Below are 23,778 nucleotides of genomic sequence, written 5' to 3' on the forward strand. Positions count from 1 at the left end.
ATATTTAGATTTAGCATTTTCGAAATGGATGAAAGAATGCATTTTGGTGAAGACGATTCCCTTTTAAATGGGGCCCACCTGAGAACTGAGCTGGCTGCAGTGTCCTCTCCTAACATCTATTTTCACATTTCATTATCAACCAAGAGGCCGTCTATTTAAATGTAAATTATAACGTATGTGTTTTTGATCACGTTCCTCCTCAGCTGAGTTTAATAAACAAATCCTGTACTGTGTCATGTAACCTCCTCGAGGATTGAGAACATCAACCATTGCAGCAAGTTACTCCGATCATTGCAGACACTGGAGTTTGTCGCAAATGGTACGGAAAGTACCTTTTAAATGCGGTAAAGCTTCAGTCAGACTTCCTTGAAGAATGGGGAGGAGGGAGCATAACATGTATCCAATAAAAAGGAGGAGGTTCAGCATCAACCAGCAACCAGGCTCCTTTCCCTCTGACTGCTCGTGGGTTGGGGCCCTGTGTTGCCTGTCCCAGTTGAGACCTGTTGTTGACTCGGTTCCTTGCTGACCGAGGATTCACTTTAGGTTTGGCGGAGGAAGGCTGCCTTCTTGTGCTGTCTGTGGCCTGGGTGACACCTGTCAGCTTGTCCGAAAACAGTATAACCTTGAAGAGTTCCATCGCCACGTCACTGCTTGTTCACACTCTCGGCTGAGGGTGGTCAGATGGGGGTGAGGCGAGAGACACCTTAAAAAAAAAGGGACAAATCAAAAGTGACAGAGTGTGAAGAAAAAAATTAATAAACGTAAACCTGACGTGCACAGATAGTTATGATTTCATTATCCCCCCCCCCCCCCCCACACTCCATCATGTAATTTAAATAGTTTGGGTAGGATTTTCCAGCCCTTTCCGACGACGGGATTTTCCAGTCCCGCCAAAGGAGACCCCCGCGGCGGGTTCCCCGGCCGCAGGGCCAGGTGATCCCACCAGCGGCCAATGGGGAGTTGCCTCTGGTGCCAGGAAATCTCGGCCTTTGTCTCTGAGCATTGGGTGGAGCTGTTGCTCATTCTAACACCATGTTGAGGCTGAGAAGATTGGGAGGCAATCTGCTCTCTGTCATTTGCCTTGGTTTGTAAATGGCAATCCGGTTGATTTAACCCCTTGATTATTCCTCCAACTTTGCTCTGACCACATGGTTGAAGTGAGTAGCAAAGTGACGTTATATGGAATAGAAGGGTATGTAATAAACCTGTGAGATGAAATGGCATGTTGCTGTGCTGTAAATACAATGCAACGTAATGCCCTGGAAGAGGTAAGAAAACCTCTCGCAGAAGTGGAGAGATCATTTGGTAGTTTATACAGCATCGCTCTTTAGGATGCCATGATTTCTTTGAGAATAGATCTGGTGTGACCGTCTAACTTCTCAAAAGTCAAAATGATTCAATCACCGGTGGAGGGATGCCTCTTGGCTGATGCCAAAAAAATAAAGAAGCTCCTTCATATTCCGGCTTGCTCACATTCCTGTCTGTTCCATTTCTTAGGGAAATGTGGCGCCAGCATCTGCCTATTTGGGGCGGAGTGCCTTGCCGGCCAATGTGTCTGCCCCCGGTGTGAGAGCCAGCCCAGCTCGCCAGTCTGTGGGAGCGACGGGATCACGTACACCCACCTGTGTGACCTGCAGTCTGCCTCCTGCCAGCAGAGGAAGAAAATTGAGGTCGCGGAAGAGAGTCCTTGTGATGATGGTATGTACCCCGTGTGCAACTGTAGAGTGGAGACCTGAACAGGTTATTGACATCACCCCATAAATGGAAGCTTGACACTCCATTCTCTCTCTCTCTCTCTCTCTCTCTCTCTCTCTCTCTCTCTCCCCCCCCCCCCCCCCCCACATTCTGTTTATCAAGAAAAGAAAATACTTGAAACAAGCACAGGTTAATGCCCCATGAAATATAATCCGTCCATTCCTATCCAATCTTCCGTGCAGCTGCTACGAGCTAATGTTAAATTAACTGGTGTAGTTTGTACACTATCTGCATCTAAGCAGTCCCCTCGAATGCATTTGAAAGTTATTTCATAAAGCGATGGCCAGGTGCAGAGTCTTTGACTGTGTGACGGTCTCATCGGTCTGCACAGAGGCTAGGTTCCAGTCAGTGGGAATCATTGCTGGAGTTATTAACACAGGTTTGTTGGCCTCCCACACTCTGCCAAAAGCCCTTATTAATAATCGGTGGGGCAGGCAACCCATTGCGGGAGGAGTTTGGATGATGCGGTTGACTGAACCTATCAGTGCACAAAGTTATTCTTTCTCATCGAGCCCAGTCCACCAGCGGTATGGAAGTGAGTGGTGAGGCTCTGAAATGATTGTTCGAGTGACCAGCAGGTGAAAAGTTTAACTTTCTTTCCGTTTTTTGGTGGGATGTGGGCGTCACTGGCGTCGCTGAACTGACTGCCTTACTAGGCCGTTTCAGGGAGCAGTTAGAACATAGAACATTACAGCGCAGTACAGGCCCTTCGGCCCTCGATGTTGCTCCGACCTGTGAAACCACTCTAAATCCCATCTACACTATTCCCTTATCGTCCATATCTCTATCCAATGACCATTTGAATGCCCTTAGTGTTGGCGAGTCCACTACTGTTGCAGGCAGGGCATTCCACACCCTTACTTCTCTCTGAGTAAAGAACGTACCTCTGACATCTGTCCTATATCCATCTCCCCTCAATTTAAAGCTATGTCCCCTCATGCTAGACATCACCATCCGAGGAAAAAGGCTCTCACTGTCCACCCTATCTAATCCTCTGATCATCTTGTATGCCTCAGTTAAGCCACCTCTTAACCTTCTTCTCTCTAACAAAAACAGCCTCAAGTCCTTCAGCCTTCCCTCATAAGATCTTCCCTCCATACCAGGCAACATTCTGGTAAATCTCCTCTGCACCCTTTCCAATGCTTCCACATCCTTCCTATAATGCGGCGACCAGAATTGCACGCAATACTCCAAATGCGGCTGCACCGGAGTTTTGTACAGCTGCAATATGACCTCATGGCTCCGAAACTCAATCCCTCTACTAATAAAAGCTAACACTCCGTACGCCTTCTTAACAACCCTCTCAACCTGGGTGGCAACTTTCAGGGATCTATGTACATGGACACCGAGATCGCTCTGATCATCCACACTGCCAAAAATCTTACCCAGTTGAGTTCTTAGCCCAGTACTCTGTCTTCCTGTTATTCCTTCCAAAATGAATCACCTCACACTTTTCTGCATTAAACTCACCCATCCTTCTATGCCCTCCTTCAGGTCATTTATAAAAATGACAAACAGCAGTGGCCCCAAAACAGATCCTTGTGGTACACCACTAGTAACTGGACTCCAGTCTGAACATTTCCCATCAACCACCACCCTTTGGCTTCTTCCAGCTAGCCAATTTCTGATCCAAACTGCTAAATCACCCTGAATCCCATGCCTCCGTATTTTCTGCAGTAGCCTACCGTGGGGAACCTTATCAAATGCTTTATTGAAATACACACACACCACATCAACTGCTTTACCCTCATCCACCTGTTTGGTCACCTTCTCAAAGAACTCAATAAGGCTTGTGAGGCACGACCTACCCTTCACAAAACCGTGTTGACTATCTCTAATCAAATTATTCCTTTCCAGATGATTATACATCCTATCTCTTATAAACCTTTCCAAGATTTTGCCCACAACAGAAGTAAGGCTCACTGGTCTGTAGTTACCAGGGTTGTCTCTACTCCCCTTCTTGAACAAGGAGACAACATTTGCTATCCTCCAGTCTTCTGGCACTATTCCTGTAGACAAAGATGACTTAAAGATCAAAGCCAAAGGCTCAGCAATCTCCTCCCTAGCTTCCCAGAGAATCCTAGGATAAATCCCATCCGGCCCATGGGACTTATCTATTTTCACACTTTCCAGAATTGCTAACACCTCCTCCTTATGAACCTTAAGCCCTTCTAGTCTACTAGCCTGAATCTCAGTATTCTCCTCGACAACATTGTCTTTTTCCTGTGTGAATACTGACGAAAAATATTCATTTAACACCTCTCCTATCTCCTCGGACACCAAGCACAACTTCCCACTACTGTCCTTGACTGGCCCTACTCTTACCCTAGTCATTCTTTTATTCCTGACATATCTATAGAAAGCTTTAGGGTTATCCTTGATCCTACCTGCCAAAGACTTCTCATGTCCCCTCCTGGCTCTTCTTAGCTCTCTCTTTAGGTCCTTCCTAGCTAACTTGTAACTCTCGAGCGCCCTAACTGAACCTTCATGTCTCGTCTTTACATAAGCCTCCTTCTTCCTCTTGACAAGTGTTTCGACTGCTTTAGTAAACCACGGTTCCCTTGCTCGACCACTTCCTCCCTGCCTGACAGGTACATACTTACCAAGGACACGCAGTAGCTGTTCCTTTGTGCCCATTTCCTGCAGTTTTCCTCTCCGATGCATCCTAAGTCTTGCCTCATCGCATCATAATTGCCTTTCCCCCAGATATAACTCTTGCCCTGCGGTATATACTTATCCCTTTCCATCACTAAAGTAAACTTAATCGAATTGTGGTCACTATCACCAAAGTGTTCACCTACCTCCAAATCTAACACCTGTCCTGGTTCATTACCCAGTACCAAATCCAATATGGCCTCGCCTCTCGTTGGCCTATCTACATACTGTGTCAGGAAACCTTCCTGCACACATTGGACAAAAACAGACCCATCTAAAGTACTCGAACTATAGCGTTTCCAATCAATATTTGGAAAGTTAAAGTCCCCCATAACAACTACCCTGTTGCTTTCGCTCCTATCCAGAATCATCTTTGCAATCCTTTCCTCTCCATCTCTGGAACTTTTCAGAGGCCTATAGAAAACCCCTAACAGGATGACCTCTCCTTTCCTGTTTCTAACCTCAGCCCATACTACCTCAGTAGACGAGTCCTCATCAAACGTCCTTTCTGCCACCGTAATACTGTCCTTGACTAACAATGCCACCCCTCCCCCTCTTTTACCACCTTCCCTGAACTTACTGAAATATCTAACCCCAGCACCTGCAACAACCATTATGAGTCGGCCATTTTGCTGTGGGTCTGGAGTCACATGTAGGCCGAATCGGGTCAGGGTGGCAGATTTCCTTCTCTAAAGAGCATTACTGTGTGAACCAGATGGGTTTTTACAACAATCGCTGATAGTTTCAGGGCCACCATTACTGAGACTAGCTTTACAATTTCAGATTTTATTAAATTGGATTTAAATTCCACCAGCTGCCATGATGGAATGTCCCCCAAACATTCGCCTTGGACTCTGGATTGCTAGTCCAGTGACATTGCGATTGCATCACCATCGTAGACAAACTCCAATGTCCCCTGTGAGACGTGAGTGAGTCTCTGCCCCACCCACCCCTCCACCCCACCCACCGCTGTCCCCTCAGTGATATTTTTTCAATCATTCCCGTCCGGTATTCTCGGCCGGGAGGCCCCTCCCAACTCTTTTGTAAGAAGGTTTGCCTTTCCCAATCAACTCAATATTCAGTTCTGTGCTTAAGAAGATTGGGACTGTCAGTGTGGACAACAGCAACGTTTGGAGATATTTAAAGAGATTTATTGCAGCTCAAGTGGAAACTTGTTCACAGTGAGCTTCTGCCCAGGCATTAATGTAGTAAGTCAAGCATGTCGAACACTGATCACCTGGTGCTGCACTGCACTCGGATAGATAACCTGGTGCACTTCATTTCAAATTTCCTAGTTGACTACCCTTGCCATGTTGTTTATCTCCTTTGATTTCAAATGTTCAGGAAACAATAGCAAGCCTGTGATTTACTTAGTGTTGTGAAATTCTTACACTTGGCTCGATCAACCGCCGTCCAAATCATCATAGAATTTACAGTGCAGATGGAGGCCATTCGGCCCATTGAGTCTGCCCCGGCCCTTGGAAAGAGCACCCTACTTAAGCCCCACGCCTACATCCTATCCCCTTTATCCCCGTACTCCACCTAAGCTTTTAGAACACTAAGGGCAATTTATCATGGCCAATCCACTTAACCTGCACATCTTTGGACTGTGGGAGGAAACCGGAGCACCCGGAGGAAACCCACGCACACACGGGGAGAACGTGCAGACTCCGCACAGACAGTGACCCAAGCCGGGAATCGAACCTGGGACCCTTGAGCTGTGAAGCAACTGTGCCAACCACTGTGCTACCGTGTTGCCCAATGAACAGTAGAAATGCTGCATACACTAATGCCTCACTGGATCCCCAAGCCCCCTTCGACATTAAATCCCCCCCCCCCACACACCAAAAAACAAAAACTGCAGCAGGAGGTAGGAAAATAGCCATTTACAACAAGAAAGGTTAAATTCAAACAGAAGTGCGAGCGATTGATCTTTGTTCATGTGAGGCGAATAGGTGCGAGAGGGGGGTGGGGTGCTGGGGTTTGGGACGAACATTTGATGGTAAACGCTGGATGCCTGTTCCTGAGTATTGTAAGAAATCTTACAACAGGTTAAAGTCCAACAGGTTTGTTTCGATGTCACTAGTTTTCGGAGCGCTGCTCCTTCCTCAGGTGAATGAAGAGGTATGTTCCAGAAACATATATATAGACAGATTCAAAGATGCCAGACAATGCTTGGAATGCGAGCATTAGCAGGTGATTACATCTTTACAGATCCAGAGATGGGGTAACCCCAGGTTAAAGAGGTGTGAATTGTGTCATGCCAGGACAGTTGGTAGGATTTCGCAGGCCAGATGGTGGGGGATGAATGTAATGCGACCTGAATCCCAGGTCCCGGTTGAGGCCGCACTCATGTGTGCGGAACTTGGCTATAAGTTTCTGCTCGGCGATTCTGCGTTGTTGCGCGTCCTGAAGGCCGCCTTGGAGAACGCTTACCCGGAGATCAGAGGCTGAATGCCCTTGACTGCTGAAGTGTTCCCTGACTGGAACGGAACATTCCTGCCTGGTGATTGTCGCGTGATGTCCGTTCATTCGTTGTCGCAGCGTCTGCATGGTCTCGCCAATGTACCACGCTTCGGGACATCCTTTCCTGCAGCGTATGAGGTAGACAACGTTGGCCGAGTCGCACGAGTATGTACCGCGTACCTGGTGATATCCATGTCGATCTCACGTGTAATGGTGGTATCCATGTCGATGATCTGGCACGTCTTGCAGAGATTGCCATGGCAGGGTTGTGTGGTGTCGTGGTCACTGTTCTGAAGGCTGGGTAGTTTGCTGCAAACAATGGTTTGAGGTTGCACGGTTGTTTGAAGGCAAGTAGTGGGGGTGTGGGGATGACCTTGGCAAGATGTTCATCGTCATCGATGACGTGTTGAAGGCTGTGAAGAAGATGACGTAGTTTCTCCGCTCCGGGGAAGTACTGGACGACGAAGGGTATTCTGTCGGTTGTGTCCCATGTTTGCCTTCTGAGGAGGTCGGTCCGGTTTTTCGCTGTGGCGCGTTGGAACTGTCGATCGATGAGTCGAGCGCCATATCCTGTTCGTACGAGGGCATCTTTCAACGTCTGTAGATGTCTGTTACGCTCCTCCTCGTCTGAGCAGATCCTGTGTATACAGAGAGCTTGTCCATAGGGGATGGCTTCCGCACACATGAGTGCGGCCTCAACCGGGACCTGGGAGTCATGTCGCATTACATTCATCCCCCACCATCTGGCCTGTGAAATCCGACCAACTGTCCTGGCTTGACACAATTCACACCTCTTTAACCTGGGGTTACCCCATCTCTGGATCTGTAAAGATTTAATCACCTGCTAATGCTAACATTCCAAGCATTGTCTGGCATCTTTGAATCTGTCTATATATATGTTTCTGGAACATCCCTCTTCATTCACCTGAGGAAGGAGCAGCGCTCCGAAAGCTAGTGACATCGAAACAAACCTGATGGACTTTAACCTGGTGTTGTTTACTGTGCTCACCCCAGTCCAACGCCGGCATCTCCACATCCTGAGTATTGTGTTAGAAGAGCAAAGGGTGGGAGAGGTGGGAACACTTCAAAGTGTCTAATGGCATTTGGAGAAAATGGTCAGTTATTTGATACCCTAAAATCAACAATCAATTGATTGTTCCAGCATCGAAAGATGGACAAATGTTTCCACCACAGAGTCCCTGCACATGTTAACTAACATTTTGTTTGTGGAGGACTTTCAATGACTAATGTAAAATCAGGATGCAAAGTGTGACCCTTTCTCGCAAGGTTTTTAATATTTAATTAACAATGTCATTCGAGTGTAGCTTTAGGAAACACTTCTCTAATTCCAACTGTGGCTCCATGTCTGAGGGAAAAACAAAACCCTTGGTTAAAGTGAGGACTTGCGAACGATCGATCGCCTGTTTTACCTTGATTTGGTTGGAGCTCTTCAGAAAGTGAAGGGATGGGTGACAGAAGGAATTGAAATCGAGCACTGAAAGGGGACGTTTAAAATCAAATCTGGCCTCTTATCACTCGGTGCCACATTTAAAAGCTGTTCTGCGGAAGGCAGGTATTTGTTTATTTTCTGTTCAGTTTATTTTAGACGCTCGCAAACAGATAAATGGAAATGGTTGTCATTCTCACACTGTACTTATCCTGTACTGTTAAATGCTCTGTAAATTCAAAACATAGAGTCATTAGAGTTTTACAGCACATGAAGAAGCCCTTCGGCCCACCGTGTCTGTGTCGGCCATCGAGTACCTACCTAGTCTATTCCTGGTTTGCAGCACTTGGTCTATAGCCTTGTATGTTCTGAGGTTTTAAGAGCTCATAGATTATCATAGAATTTACAGTGCAGAAGGAGGCCATTCGGCCCATCGAGTCTGCACCAGCTCTTGGAAAGAGCACCCTACCCAAGGTCCACACCTCCACCCTATCCCCATAACCCAGTAACCCCACCCAACACTAAGGGCAATTTTGGACACAAAGGGCAATTTATCATGGCCAATCCACCTAACCTGCACATCTTTGGACTGTGGGAGGAAACCGGAGCACCCGGAGGAAACCCACGCACACACGGGGAGGATGTGCAGACTCCGCACAGGCAGTGACCCAAGCCGGAATCGAACCTAGGACCCTGGAGCTGTGAAGCAATTGTGCTAACCACTGTGCTACCGTGCTGCCCGAAGCTTCTTAGAAGCTCATCTAAATGCTTCTTAAATGTTGTGAGGGTTCCCACCTCTCGCACCCTTTCAGGCAGCGGGTTCCAGATCCCCACCAAAAAGGTATTCCTCATACTTGACCATAATTCAGATCACATTCGCCAAACGCACATTAATGTTGATCTTGATTTCCATCATGGTCATCTCTCCATTGAGCTCACACCCGGATACCAAGCCAGGCATATCTTCTTTCTCCTTGGGGGCCCTTTGGTTCTATGACTTCCTCGTCATCTCCCTCTGTATCTTTTTTCATTTATAGACAAATGAATAAAAGTTTTTCTCATCCCGAAAAGGAATAAGCTTGATTTCATTCTAGAAGGCAACGTTTGGAGCCCCAGCCTCGGTTTTATATTGATCATTGACTTTTGCTCAATGTGAAGAAAATCGGGGCACTGCCCACCTCGCCCACCCCTTCCCATTACCGTTGCTTTCTGAGCCAGTAATCGTGTCTGTTTGTCTTTTTCGTCCTTGTCAGAATGTGGTTCTGGAGGGTCCGGATCAGGGGAGGACAACGAATGCGAGCAAGAACGGTGCCGGAAGTACGGAGGAATGTGGGATGAGGACGCAGAAGATGCCCGATGTGTTTGTGAATTCTTCTGTCGTACCGTCCCTCAGAACCCAGTGAGTAATAGCTCTCCTGGTTTCCATTACTACCACAGGCAACTCTGTAAATTAAGATGAAGCTTTGTAATAATGTCATGAAAAGTGATTCCTTTACCCCTGTACATTTTTTTAACAAATGCACCCTGATGATTGATGGTAAGACATCCGATTGCTCCTAAATTACAGATGCTGCCATTCAGCCCTACAGGCTATTCTAGTCCAGAGATCCAAGAATCTTTCATTAGAAGCTTGTATTTTAATATCTTTCCAATCTGATGAGTCTCAGACTGAAATGTGCTTTCACAGAATGGAAGAATTGTGTTCCTGTAAAATGAGCATTCCCAGTTTGGGAGCTAGTCAGTTGCAGAATTCAGGAGAAACCTTTTCATCCAGAAAATAGTGAGAATGTAGAATTCGCTCCCACATGGATGTAATGTTGCACTTTCACAGACTTCATTAGAAACACAACAGGTATTTAGTAATAAGAAAAACTGTATTTATAGTAACCAAGGCATGTCTATTATAACCAATGGCCTCTGTGTAGTGTGTCACATGGTTACGTGGTGCTATCACCAGAGGTGCTTAAGAGATTTCCCTCCACTTTGATCTTAGACTGTGAGCAGGCAACACCTCAGCAATAAACTCTGACAACTGCTTCAGTGACCTGCGGTGGGGTTAACCTTGTTATCTTTTGTTTATATGTGAGTGAAAGTAAAAACTCTCCAAAAACATAACAAGCGACCAGCCCAACTGCACCTAGTCTCCTACATGTCTCCTGCCGAAGAGACGTCTCCACCACGCCCCTCTCGCATGATTACCCACTCTGGCTCCTGATTGGCCTCCCAAGCCAGGTGACCCTTACTCTGCTGTGCTGCCCTTAAAGGGAGCTGAATACCACAGATGATATTTAAGGAGAATTTAGCTAAGGAGAAGTGCGCAAGGGCAAAAAGAACAGAAGGGTGTGCAGATGGGATTAGGCACAGTAAGGTGAGGCCCATGTAGAGTATCTTTACTGACATGGATCAGATGGGCTGAATGGCCAGCATTTAAGCAGCAGTTGTGAGCCCAGAGCCTCACAGTGAGCCAGGATGTAGTTTTATACCTCTTTTGAAGTGACCAGAGAGATTCATTGGGGAGGGGGGTAGGGTGCAGCTGTGACATTACTATTATTTATAGGAGCTTGCATTGATTTTTTTTCCAAGTAACCATGTCAATTTGAGGCTCATTTTGCTAAGACCTCTTTAACTTATCACCCACAGCTTTCTGCGCAGTGGGTCAGATTTAATGCTTCTGTAAATCAGTGCCACTTCCATTCAATACCATTGCAGTGTTCTTTTTCTACATTCCCCGGGGCAAGCGACGTTTGCAAATCGTGCTTTGTCTGTTCAGCTCAGTGGTAACAGTCTCACATCTGTATCGAAAGGGTTCAAGCTCCCATCCCTGCATTTGAATGTGTAACCTCGACAGATATATCAGTATCAACCAGTACATACTGAGTTTTGTCAGAGATCTTTTGGATGTGGTGTTAAACTGAGGGCCCATCCTCCCCTTTAGGTGCCTGTAAAAGATCACACAGGAATATTAATTTCTTCCCACCACAAAATGAATGGTTGTGTACTCTTGAGACTCGGAGGTTGTGACCTTAATGGCCCGAAATGGAGGTGAGAGGTCAAATAGAAATTAAATTGGGTGAGCTGTTGTTGCACGAGGAGTTACTGAATTCAGAACGGACTCTCTCCCCCCACCGCACGCTCCTTTTGACTTTCCATCGATATTTGGACTCCTCTCTTGCCCTCCCACAGCGGGGCTAAAAGGAGCAGGCTTGTGGGATTTCAAGTCTGGAAAGGTGTCGCCAGCAGCCTGAAAGATTGATGAGAAAACGTCCCTCAAAAATGGCCTCCTCTTCAAAAGGAAGGAAAAGCTTAAAAACAACAGTGTAGAGTTTATGAATCAAACAATGTTCCTTTTATTCCTGTCAGCAGTATTTCTGTTCAAGGTTTTAAAATTCCGCTGGGAATGCTGAGCAGTTGCCAGGTGCTACTTTTTTTAAAACTGGGTTTATTACTTTTCGTGTGAGAGGATATTTTTTTCTCCCTTTTACTATGAGATTGCCTATCTTTCTCCTCCGGCTAGATCTGTGGGTCTGACAGGGTGACATATTGGAATGAGTGCGAGCTGAAGTCGACACGCTGTCTGCTGCAGAAGGACCTCCACGTCATCATGTCCAGCTCCTGTGAGGGTGAGTACGCACACGCGTGCACATTTTAAAATTCATTTACGAGACCAGCATTCATTGCCCATCCTCCACTTCAGGGGGCATTTCAGAGACGACCACACTGCTGCGGGTCTGGAGTCACGTGTAGGCCGGACATGTTAAGGACGGCAGATTTCCTTCCCGAAAGGACATTAGTGAACGTGATGGGTTTTTAGCACAATTGACAATGGGTTTCATGGTCACCTTTAGACTTTTCAATTCCAGACTTTTTTATTGAATTCCAATTTCGCCACCGGCCGCGGTGGGATTTGAAGCCAAGCCCCTCAGATCTTGCCCTGGGTCTCGAGATTACTAGTCCAGTAACAATATCACTGTGCCACCCCCTCCCCCCAGACATACGCACACGTGTTCACACATGCATATGCATACATGTGTAGATGCACATGCACACACATGCATATATGCACATGTATGCACACGTGTAAGCTAACAGTGGCCAGTGCTGAGACTGGAGCTGCAATCAAGAGCGACTCAATGGCCAGCACCAGGGATGGGGCGATGAGGCACGGGGGGGGGGGGGGGGGGGGGGGGCATCGTTACCACCGGCTGGCCCCCCTGTGGGCCATGAGTCCATGAAGGTAGGGCCCACTGCCATGGTGTGATGGGATGCTGCCAGATGTCATTGGTTGGACTCCCCAAATGGCAGTAGCCCCCTCCACCCCCGACGTGGGAAAAATGCCCATGGAGGTGTGGGAAGTGGCTCTTAATTGCCCACTAGGTGGCACATTTGGGCTTCTGTGGGTGGCACTTCTGCCAACTTTCCCATCACTGGCAAAGTGGTATGGAGTTGGGAAGACAGTGGGCACCCTCCCTGAACCCTGCCCACCACCAAGCGCCGATAAAATTCCAGCCCTTGAATCTGTCAGCCAGGTTTTCCTTATAGTGGTGCAGAGTAATACATTAACAATAGATAAGTAATTTAACTCACCAAAAATCTCTCGAGACCCATTTCTAATGTTTTCCAGCAGGTAGCTGCCAGGAGCAGCTCTTAATTCTTGTCCTGTGGCCATCTGTTGCCAGCGAGTTGCAAGCTGTTTATTTACACTTGCATTTGTCGTCGTCGTCCCCCAGCCAAGATCAGCCACCAGCTGATCACCAATTGTTTTGTCAACTATTTTTATATGACCTCCTGCACACCTGCCTTTTCTTGAGCATACCTGGGTGGATTTGACATGAGATATGGTTGGTACTATTTGGTATCTGTTTGGACCAGGCGAGAAGGGGTGAACTGATTCCCCTCTTTCAACCTCCTCGTTAGTTTTTCACAAGCATATGCCTTCTCCAAATCAAAATGTATTGAGAACCATTTAAGCTGTGAGCAACAAGAAGCCAATGAAACAAGGGTTTCTAATTCGAAGAAAGAGCACATTTATTAACCACTAAACCCACATAAAATAATAACAACGTGACGTCAAGCGTCCGTTCCTCAGGCAGTCATTCAGACACGCACGCATACACGTGCACGCACACACACATGTGCGTACACAGACATGTGTGAACATGCAACAGACACAGAATATTACGAGGGAATGGAGGCATTGAAACCCCAAATAAAGAGAGGAACGACACTAACATACACTACCGACTCCAGTTTTACAACCCTCTGAGATTACACGCCTTTTGTGCACCCCAGATTTTAATTGTCGCACCATTAGTGTCTCTGCATTTATCTGATTAATCCAGTCAACTCAGAAATTCTACCCCCCCCCCCCCCCCCCCCCCCCCCCCCCCAGACCTTTCCCTCTTCCTTCAAGATGCTCCTTAAAACCGACCAAGCCTCCAATCACCTGTCCTCAAATTTCCTTATGTAGCTGGGTGCCCATTTTGTTTTTGCCAACCTCCCTTTCTGCTGGTACTGTTACTTAAAGGTGGTGTATAAATGCAAACTGTTGCGAAACCGAAGAAGCCTAAATTACGGTTTTAGTCCAATTTTTTCACATATTCTTTCACAGGATGAGAGTGTCGCCGGCTAGGGCAGCATTCGTGGCCCATCCCTAATCGTCCTTGAGAGGGTGGTGGTGATATGGGGGGGGGACCCTGCTCTTAACCTTAGGGCGTGCTGATAGTGAGTCATGCTTTAAACTAATCAGCATCTGTGTGATAAAAAGTACAAACACATCAGGTGAAAATGTACGGCTGTAACTCAGGCCGAAGGTGAGTCATGAATCGCACCATCAGCATTCTGGCAATTGGATACCTCCCACCTAGAAGAGGCAATGCAGCAACTCACCCAAGACTTCCGTCGCCTAGAATAACGGGGGTGGGGGCAGCATATAGACATAGACGTGGAACATACAGTGCAGAAGGAGGCCATTCGGCCCATCGAGACTGCACCGACCCACTTAAGCCCTCAGGAAGGAAGTCAGGAGCGGGCGGGGCGGGGGGGGGGGTGAATAAACATATTTAAAAAAAACATGCAAAGTCTCTGCTTCCACCACCTTCTCAGGAAGCGGGTTCCAAAGACTCGTGGCCCCCTGACTGCAAACATTTCACCCCATCTCCATTTTAAATGAGCAACCCTGTATTTTTAAACAAATACGCCCTGGTTCTAGATTCTCCCACAAGAGGAAACCTCCTCTCCACTTCCACCCTGTCAAGGCCACTCACGGTCTTGTATAACGTGGAAATTTATCGCCATTCCTTCACTGTCGCTGGGTCAAAAACCCTGGAAGTCCCTCCCTGACAGCACTGTGGGTGGACCTACACCACAGGAACTACAACGGCTCAAGAAGGCAGCTTGGCCACCACCTTCTGACGGATGGGCAGTAATTGCTGGCCACGCCAGTTGCACTCACATTCCACAGGTGTATAAACTTAGCAACTCAGCTGAATTCCACCTCAACCACAACCTGTTTATGTCCTCTCTCATGTACAATTCACACCAATCTGCTTCTTATTGAGTAAGGGTGTGGGTGATACTTAGGACAGAGATACCTGTGCCATTTAATCAAGAGACAAAATCGTAAGTTATGACCACACTCTCAAGTCCAATGCAGAAAAATGTTTTGACTGAGAAACGTTAAGTTAAAGGATCCAATACAGTCACTGCATCCTTGTGACATTATTGCGAAAAGGCAACTCGGGTTAGATTGGAAACCCAATCTAGAAATGTTTTTTTTTTAAATTCCAATTAAGGGGCAATTTAGCGTGGCCAATCCACCTAGCCTGCACATCTTTGAGTTACGGGGGTGAGACCCACGCAGACACAGGGAGAATGCGCAAACTCCACACGGACGGTGACCCAGAGCCGGGCTCGAACCCGGGTCCGCGGCGCCGTGAGGCAGCGGTGCTAACCACTGCGCCGCCGTGCCGCCCTGAAACCCAATCTAGAATTGTCAGGCAGTGTCCATGCCTTGCGTCAATGTGCAGAGTCCCGATCGAAGGTAGCGTTGAAGTTTTGACCATGTCTTGCAGAAATGGTCTGTCAGTCTGTTTCGGAGAGTTTGGAGGCCGAGATCAGAGGGAGCTGTGAAACTACAGCGCGTTTGTTGCCAACTGGTGTTCCTCAGATTTGCTTTCAAGCAGCCTGTAGGCGCTGTGTTAGATTGTGATTCGAGTGTTGGACCAGATGCACTGTGGGCAGGAAATGACTGTGATCAGCTGCTTCCCGACTTAAGTTGCTTAAAGTGCCACGGAAGGAGATATAATTGCATTAAAAGCCCATGACTAAAGCAAAGCTTCGATCCAGATGGTCTTGAGTTCGGTCAAATAGGTTACATGGAAAGGGAGCAAAGTTTGGTTTTAACTACTGGAATATTTTGCTGTCCACATTTGTTATCAATGACATTCTGGATTTTCAGTGCGTAAAAAATTAAATCATTGGTTACATTTGTGTGGGCGTTTATATATTATATATACCGAGTTATTCTGCAATAGCAGTCTTATAATTAGCACACAATTCCATGCTTAAAACTAGCATCAGTCTGGGAACTAAGCTGCCTAGTCTGGAAATGGGCAGCAAGTTTAGTGATCTCGGCTTCACTGCCCACTACCCTTGCTGACAGCCCCCCCCCCCCCACCGCCCCCCCGCCCGCCCGCTCCTGACTTCCTTCAGTCTCCAACCCCAGCACTAACTGCTGAATCACAAAGATTCATTCGACAAATCAAATCCCACACTCCAGCCTCCCCATACCCTCAAACAGCAGTGCCCTTTCACAGGAGCATGGCTATCCACCAGGTCCACCTTCTTGCGCCACCTCAAAAACGCGCCAAAACCGTCCCCACTGCTGTCAAACGTCTCGCTATTGCCTCCAATCTGCTGCACCTTCCTGCACCCCAACAGGAGGGGCAGCAAGAACTGAAATGAAATGAATGAAAATCGCTTATTGTCACAAGTAGGCTTCAAATGAAGTTACTGTGAAAAGCCCCTCGTCGCCACATTCTGGCGCCTGTTCCGGGAGGCTGTTATGGGAACTTGTTGACAATAAACAGAATCTGTCGGTGTTCATCCCATCAAACACAAAGCGTACATATTAGATTATCTGTATTGGTGTGTTCAATACGTTATCAGTTTCACTCTCTCTTTCTGCAGCTACAATCCTGACGTCAGACCCACAACAGCATTGCAGCAAATCGGTCTATGGCTGTTGCCTTGATAACATAACCGCTGCCCAAGGAGTCGGCCTTGCAGGTTGCCCGAGTAAGTTGGGACGTCGGTGCTTACGCTTTACAGGAGTGTAGCCAGCTGTAGTCACCCGGTTCTCCTGTAGCTGGTTCCACAACCAGACAACGGCCAGCAGCATAAAAGTGACAAAAGATACTGCTGTTGGATCCAGACTACAGTTTTTTTGTCATGTTTGAACCTTCATCGGGGTGACTCCCGAGTGAATTTGCTGCACACAATGTATCTATCCTAATTGCCATAAGGCTTCAGGACGCAGCTCCTCTTGGGCGTGCTGGGCATTTCATGGAGGTGCTTCTCTGCGTTCTTGTAGGAGGAGAATTTCCAACTCTGGAGTCGTGTACCCAACTAAGGATAGACTGTCAGGGACGGCTCCTGAGCTAGTCTCCCACAAGGTTACAAAATGTGACCATGCCAAGGAAGCCGCACGGATTGAGATAGGGATCTCAGTCTCCCCCGCCAACACTCTCTACTTCCCAGTAGACTCTCTACTTCTAAGCAAGCAGACATCTCAACATATCTGCCACTGTAACCCTGTAGCAGTTAACACCCTGACTGTGAAAGACCCACTATCACAACCGCAGAAGGCAAGCTCTTCTACTGAAAGAACTCCCTCACCAATCAGGTCCACCACTGCCCCCCACGCCCACCCCCACCAAAGTTTTAAAAAATAAATTTAGAGCACCCAATTAATTTTTTCCAATTAAGGGTCAATTTAGCGTGGCCAACCACCTACCCGGCACACCTTTTGGGTTGTGGGGGCGAAACCCACGCAAACACGGGGAGAATGTGCAAACTCCACACGGACAGTGATCCAGAGCCGGGATCGAACTTGGGACCTCGGCGCCGTGAGGCCGCAATGCTAACCACTGCGCCACCGTGCTGCCCGACCCCCACCAAAGTTGATGCACAGTTTTGGGGTGTTGGCGATGCCTGTGGTGGCGAAGGTTATGCACGTATCCTGTTTATTTGGAAATTGAGGAACTAAGGCCTGTGGCACAGGATGGAGCACAAATTTATGCATCCACATGTGTGCTTGTTCCCCTCCCCTCCGACCCATGCAATGTATTTTATATGGGCCTAAATCTTCTGACCCCGCCTGCCGTAGGCGGGACAGATAATTTGGCGGCCGAACAGAAAGGCCAGTTGACCTCGGGCGGGAATTCCTTGTCCCGGGGTCAGGCAGATGTGCGTTTAAAAAAAAATATTCACTACTTTCTTCTATCCTCTTATTTTTGTATCCTCGTCTTGAAAATGTATTCTCTAATAAATAGCGACTCTGCATCATCAGCATGGAGACAAATGGAGAATGTATTTTGATCTTTCCAGGTACCTGTCGGTGTAATAAGTATGGATCATACAGTGGAACATGCAACCCCAGCTCTGGCCAGTGTCCCTGTAAGCCCGGTGTGGGGGGCCTGAAATGTGACCGTTGTCAACCTGGATTCTGGAATTTCCGTGGCATCGTCATAGACGAGAAAAGCGGATGCACTCGTAAGTGAATACCAGGGATGCTTTAGTTGTGTAAAATGTGACGGTAATGCAGTTTAAAGCATTCTCTTTACTTTCCCCCTTCCTTTCCTAACCAAATGGATTAATCAGCATTCCACACAACAATTACAGTGCGGCATTCATCAGGAAACTCCTAGACCTGTGTTCTGTGTAGTCCACTGTGTTTAATTGTGGTGGTATTAAAATTGAGTTCTCGCAAGGCAAGAGAAGTGTTGTCTTGTGACCCTCGCATGTCTCTGTTGCTCAGGCTTACACATACAGAAAGCCCATTTTAGCGAGTCACTGATGCTCACCATTTCATCTGGAGCAAGTGATTTCTTTCACCTCTGGAATTTGCATCTAAATCCATTCCAAATTGGGGTTTGAAATTACGAATGTCCCCATCATGGTAGCAGGTCGCAATCAGTCTCATCATCACAAACTATTGGGAAAACAATCTGATAAGGTTCTGGGGCGCCATTCTCCGACCCCCCGCCGGGTCGGAGAATGGCCGTTGGCCGCCGTGAATCCCGCCCCCGCCGATGTCTCCGGTACCGGAGAATGGGCGGGGACGGGAATCGGGCCGCGCCAGTTGGCGGGACCTCCCGCTCAATTCTCCGGCCCGGATGGGCCGAAGTCCCGCCCAGGAATTGCCTGTCCCACCGGCGTAAATCAAAGCTGGTATTTACCGGCGGGACCAGGCGGCGGGCTCCGGGGTCCTGGGGGGGCGCGGCGCGATCTGACCCCGGGGGGTGCCCCCACGGTGGCCTGGCCCGCGATCGGGGCCCACCGATCCGCGGGCAGGCCTGTGCCGTGGGGGCACTCTTTCCCTTCCGCCTCCGCCACGGCCTCCACCATGGCGGAGGCGGAAGAGACTCTCCCCACTGCGCATGCGCGGGAAACTGTCGGCGGCTGCTGACGCTCCCGCGCATGCGCCGCATTTCCGCGCCAGCTGGCGGGGCAACAAACGCCATTTCCGCCAGCTGGCGGGGCGGAAATCCCTCCGGCGCCGGCCTAGCCCCTCAATGTTGGGGCTCGGCCCCCAAAGATGCGGAGCAATCCGCACCTTTGGGCCGGCGCGATGCCCGTCTGATTGGCGCCGTTTTTGGCGCCAGTCGGCGGACATCGCGCCGTTGGGGGAGAATTTCGCCCAAGGTTTCAGACGTGTGTGTGTGTGTGGAGCACATTGATTGCCGGTGACATGTGGAGTGTATGTGCACAGGGCGTGCATGCGTGGTTTGTGTCGTGTAAGTGCATGGTATTCATGCATGCATGTTGGAGTACATGTGCGCATGTGTGTATGTGGAGCCTGCGTGTGGGATAGAATGTTTGCAGAGTGCGTGCGTGTGTTCTCAGGCTCTCCCTTGTTAAGTAACCTACTGACACTGAGCTCAGAAAAGAATGGCAGATTGGACAATGACTGTCAGTGCTCAACTGGAGATGAATCCCAGTAAGGGTCAGCTCCTTCGGGAAGGAAAGCTGCAATATTGTCTTATTTTCTCCAAAATAAACCTGCAAGAACGTAAAATTTAATAAGGTAGTGACAGTCTAATTGTGCTTCTTAAAGGGCACAAATTCACCAGAGTGTAACCAGTAGCATTGTAGGATGTTGAGTGCGAGACAAATTATATTATTCAAACAGAATAAAAGGAGCTTTACTCTAGATCCAGCTATAACCTGCTGGAAATGTTTGGTGCAGGTATTAAAACGGAAATATGTTTCGTTCCCCGGCACTGGTGCCTTTATCTTGGTGAGAACAGGTTTTCTACACTATATCATGGACTGACCTATTCTTAATTAAACCTTTTAAAAGAACAGAGAAGTTGAAAACGCTTATTGATTCCATTGCACATGCCGCTAGAAGCCCTGAGTGTATTTGCTGTTTAATTTCCTGACCCCCACTAACACATTGTTGTTTTCCCTCTCTTACATGCACAGCTTGCAATTGTGATTCTGTCGGGGCCATTCGAGATGACTGTGAGCAGATGACGGGCTTGTGTTCCTGTAAAACGGGCATCACTGGAATGAAGTGTACCCAGTGTCCTGATGGAAGCAAATTGGGTCAAAATGGCTGCAACGAAGGTGAGGGCGTCAACAGGTGCTGTAAGAAAACCCCTGTGAAGCATTTCTTGTAAAAGTCTGAAATCTGAGACGACCCATTGGAAACAAGGTGCGGTATCAGTGTTAGATTTCAGAGAGTTTAAGTGGATGGCGTCTTTGAACCATCCAGCGAACCCAACAGGCAAGATTCTTTCATCAGGACACCCAAGAGCCCTGAAACGCCTTGAGCACTCTGGATTGCAGTGGTAATTCTTTGATGGAATGTTAATCTTAAATGTTAGTGTATGATGGAGGGATAGTACACCAGTTTGTCTTTTACCTCCAGCAAGTTTGTTCTGCATACAAACTGCTTCTGGATCCCCTACACCAACTGTTCCAGTTTTGTCCATTGATACTCTTTTAGAGGGGGACCTAATAACCATTGCCTGCCTTTAATCAGACAATTAGCTTAACAATGTAATTGCCAAAACATGCACTTCCTGATACCTTGACACAGAACCCTGTGACCGATTCAGTCACACAAGATTTAAAAAAACACATATATGTCAGCTTCCATATGAGAGATTCACAGAAATGGTGAAAAAGCAATTGGAATAAATAATAAAAGTCAGAAATTTTGAAAGTATATAGTGGGTCTTTGATGCCTAAAAAGAGAAAATCTGGATTAAACAGGTTAAATGTCCGAGGCCCAGCCATCTTTACTTCATCAATGACCTCCCTTCCATTAAAAGGTCAGAAGTGGGATGTTTGCGGATGGCTACACAATGTTCAGCACCATTCGCGACTCCTCAGATACTGAAGCAGTCCATGTCCAAATGCAGCAAGACCTGGACAATATCCAGGCTTGGGCTGATAAGTGGCAAGTTACATTCGTACCACGCAGTGACCATCTCCTACAGGGTATGTAGATGCCGGCGTTGGACTGGGGTGGGCACAGTAAGAAGTCTTACAACACCAGGTTAAAAGTCCAAAAGGTTTGTTTCGAATCATTAGCTCTGAAAGCTAGTGATTCAAAACAAACCTGTTGGACTTTAACCTGGTGTTGTAAGACTTCTTACCATCTCCTACAAGAGAGGGTCTAACCATCGCCCCTTGACATTCAATGGCATTACCAACGCTGAATCTCCCACAATCAATGTTACCATTGATCAGAAACTGAACTGGACTAGCCATATTAATACTGTGGCTACCAGGACAGGTCAAAGGCAAGTAACTCACCTCCTGACTCCCCAAAGCCTGCCGACCATCTACAAGGCGTAGGTCAGGAGTGTAATAGAATACTCTCCACTTGCCTGGATGAGTGCAGCTCCAACAACACTCAAGAAGCTCAACACCATCCAGGACAAAGCAGCCTGCTTGATTGCTCCTCCTTCCACAATAAACATTCCAACTCTCCAACCCCGATGGACAGTGGCAGCCTGAGGTTCCTTAGGTAGCACCTTCCAAACCCACGACCACTACCATCTGGAAGGACAAGAGCAACAGATACTTGGGAACCCCACCATCTGGAGGTTTCCCTCCAAGTCAATCACCACCCTGACTTGGATTTATATCGCCGTTCCTTCGCTGTCTCTGGGACAAAATCCTGGAACACCCTCCCTAACTGCACAGTGGGTGTACCTACACCTGAAGGACTGCAGCGGTGCAAGAAGGCAACTCACCACCACCTTATGAAGGGCAACTAGGGATGGGCAATAAATGCTGGCCTGACCAGTGACGCCCACATCCCATAAATGAATTTTTAAAAAAAGATCCTTTGACAAAACATCAAGGTTTGTTGGGAGGTCTTCACCCAGAATATAAACAGGTTCTTTCTTTACAGATGCCGATGGGCCTTCTATTTCCTACAATGTTCAGAATCGTGAATGATCCGAAGTAGAAAAGCAAGTGTTGATGATGTGAGGGACAGGTGGTGTGAGAAATGTGAACGTCATATAGATGGAGAGGTGCTTCTCCGAGGAATAGTGGGCGGGATTCTCCAATCCCGCGGCAGAGTGACCACGCTGTCGTAAACGCCGTTGTGTTTTACCACGGCGTAAACGGGCCGCTCCCACAGCTATTTCGGACCCCTCCAGGGGACCAGCAGGGCGCTGGAGCGGTTCGCGCTGCTCCAGTTGGGAGATCCCGGCGATAACTGTGCGCAGCGGGATCCGCACATGCGCAGTTGTGCCGGCGCCAACAAGGACATGCGCAGTGGCACCGGCGCCCACGCGCGCATGCGCAGTGGCCTCCTTCAACGCGCCAGCACCGACACAACATGGTGCAGGACTACAGGGGCCGGCGCATCGGAAATGAGGCCCCCAGCCACAGTGGCCGGCCCGCCGATCGGTGGGCACCGATTGCGGACCAGGCCACTGTGGGGGCACCTCCTGGGGCCAGATCCTCCCCGCACCCCGCTCCCCCGAGGTCCCCGGAGGCCGCCCGTGCCTACAGGTCCCGCCAGTAAGTACCTACTCTAATTTACGCCGGCGGTGCCGGCCGCAAATGGGCGGCCACTCGACCCATCGCGGGCCGGAGAATTGCCGGGGGGGGGGGCGGCGCAATTCCCGCCCCCGCCAAATCTCCGGCACCGGAGAATTTGGCAGCCGGTGAGGCCGGGATCCACGCCACCCCCCGGCGATTCTCCAACCTGGCGGGGGGAGGGTCGGAGAATCCCGCTCCTGATCACTACTTGGAGGGTGAATATTGGTGGGCCTGTTGGTCTTTTGTGGCACTATTGCTTGTTCTTGTGCCTCGAGGTGCCGAGGGAAAAAAATAACTTAACTTCTGACTTCGCTGCCTCGTCGACAAATGCATTACAATCTTTCAGAAATTGAATGCAGAGAGAGAATTGAATGAGTTTATTTTCCTACTTTCCCACAGATCCATCCATTTCCAAATCATGTGCTGATCTTCAATGCCAATATGGAGCAATCTGTGTGGAGAATATCGGACAAGCTCACTGCGAGTGTCCCCCACCTCTTTGTCCAGCGAGTAAAAAGTCAAAGGTCAGTCTTTATTGGTGCTATTCCTGTTTCATCTTTTCTCCTGAATGCCAGATTGGAGAATACAATATCCTTCTAAAGGAGACATTTTACAAAAGTCTGTTCCTGTTTCAGAGTTTCAGCCAACATTGCATTTTGCATTTTTTGCATTTTGCAAATTCAGTCGCTCATTCCCCATGTTTTTCCACCCAAATTTCCAAAATGTGCTCCTGATGGAGAGAGCAATGCACCAGGAATGGAAATTCATCCATTAAAATCCTGCTCCCTCCACTCCCCAGCGCTCGCTGGCAACACAAAGGACCCCGTAGTTCAAGGATGCTACCTTTTCTTCATTTCCCTCCGAAGAGGAACAAAATTTTAGTGGTACAAAATGACCTAAATTCAAAGGGAGGGATTGTCGTGGCATTTTTAAGACAGGGGAAGAAATGGCGATGGAGCTTAGAATCGGACTTGAGATTGACAAATTTCCACCCCAGTTTATCAGAAGAAATGGGTGAGGATATTACCTTCGCCGGTAGCTTCCCCAAGCTCGCTAGATTCTGAAATTGTACAAATGTCAGTCCATTGTTTAAAAATTGAAAGTCCGAGAAACCACATTGTTGCAGAGTCGCCAGCTTAAACATCTGTGTGGTGAAGTTACTG

The 23,778-nt window shown here is 48.1% G+C and overlaps 1 protein-coding gene across 6 annotated transcripts in view; it reads left to right on the plus strand.

Moving 5' to 3' along the window:
* The window catches only part of agrn (agrin), a 538,795-nt gene that overhangs the window by 429,104 nt on the left and 85,913 nt on the right, over nt 1-23,778 (plus strand). For all 6 annotated transcript variants that reach the window (XM_072477973.1, XM_072477974.1, XM_072477975.1 and 3 more), the window contains 7 exons: nt 1,498-1,698; nt 9,577-9,722; nt 11,838-11,943; nt 16,511-16,618; nt 17,930-18,094; nt 20,030-20,173; nt 23,015-23,139. In XM_072477973.1, coding sequence (XP_072334074.1) covers nt 1,498-1,698; nt 9,577-9,722; nt 11,838-11,943; nt 16,511-16,618; nt 17,930-18,094; nt 20,030-20,173; nt 23,015-23,139 — 995 coding nt within the window. The remainder of the gene's footprint in view (nt 1-1,497; nt 1,699-9,576; nt 9,723-11,837; nt 11,944-16,510; nt 16,619-17,929; nt 18,095-20,029; nt 20,174-23,014; nt 23,140-23,778) is intronic.

Source organism: Scyliorhinus torazame, chromosome 16 (genome assembly GCF_047496885.1).
Source record: "Scyliorhinus torazame isolate Kashiwa2021f chromosome 16, sScyTor2.1, whole genome shotgun sequence".
NCBI classification, from domain to species: Eukaryota; Metazoa; Chordata; class Chondrichthyes; order Carcharhiniformes; family Scyliorhinidae; genus Scyliorhinus; species Scyliorhinus torazame.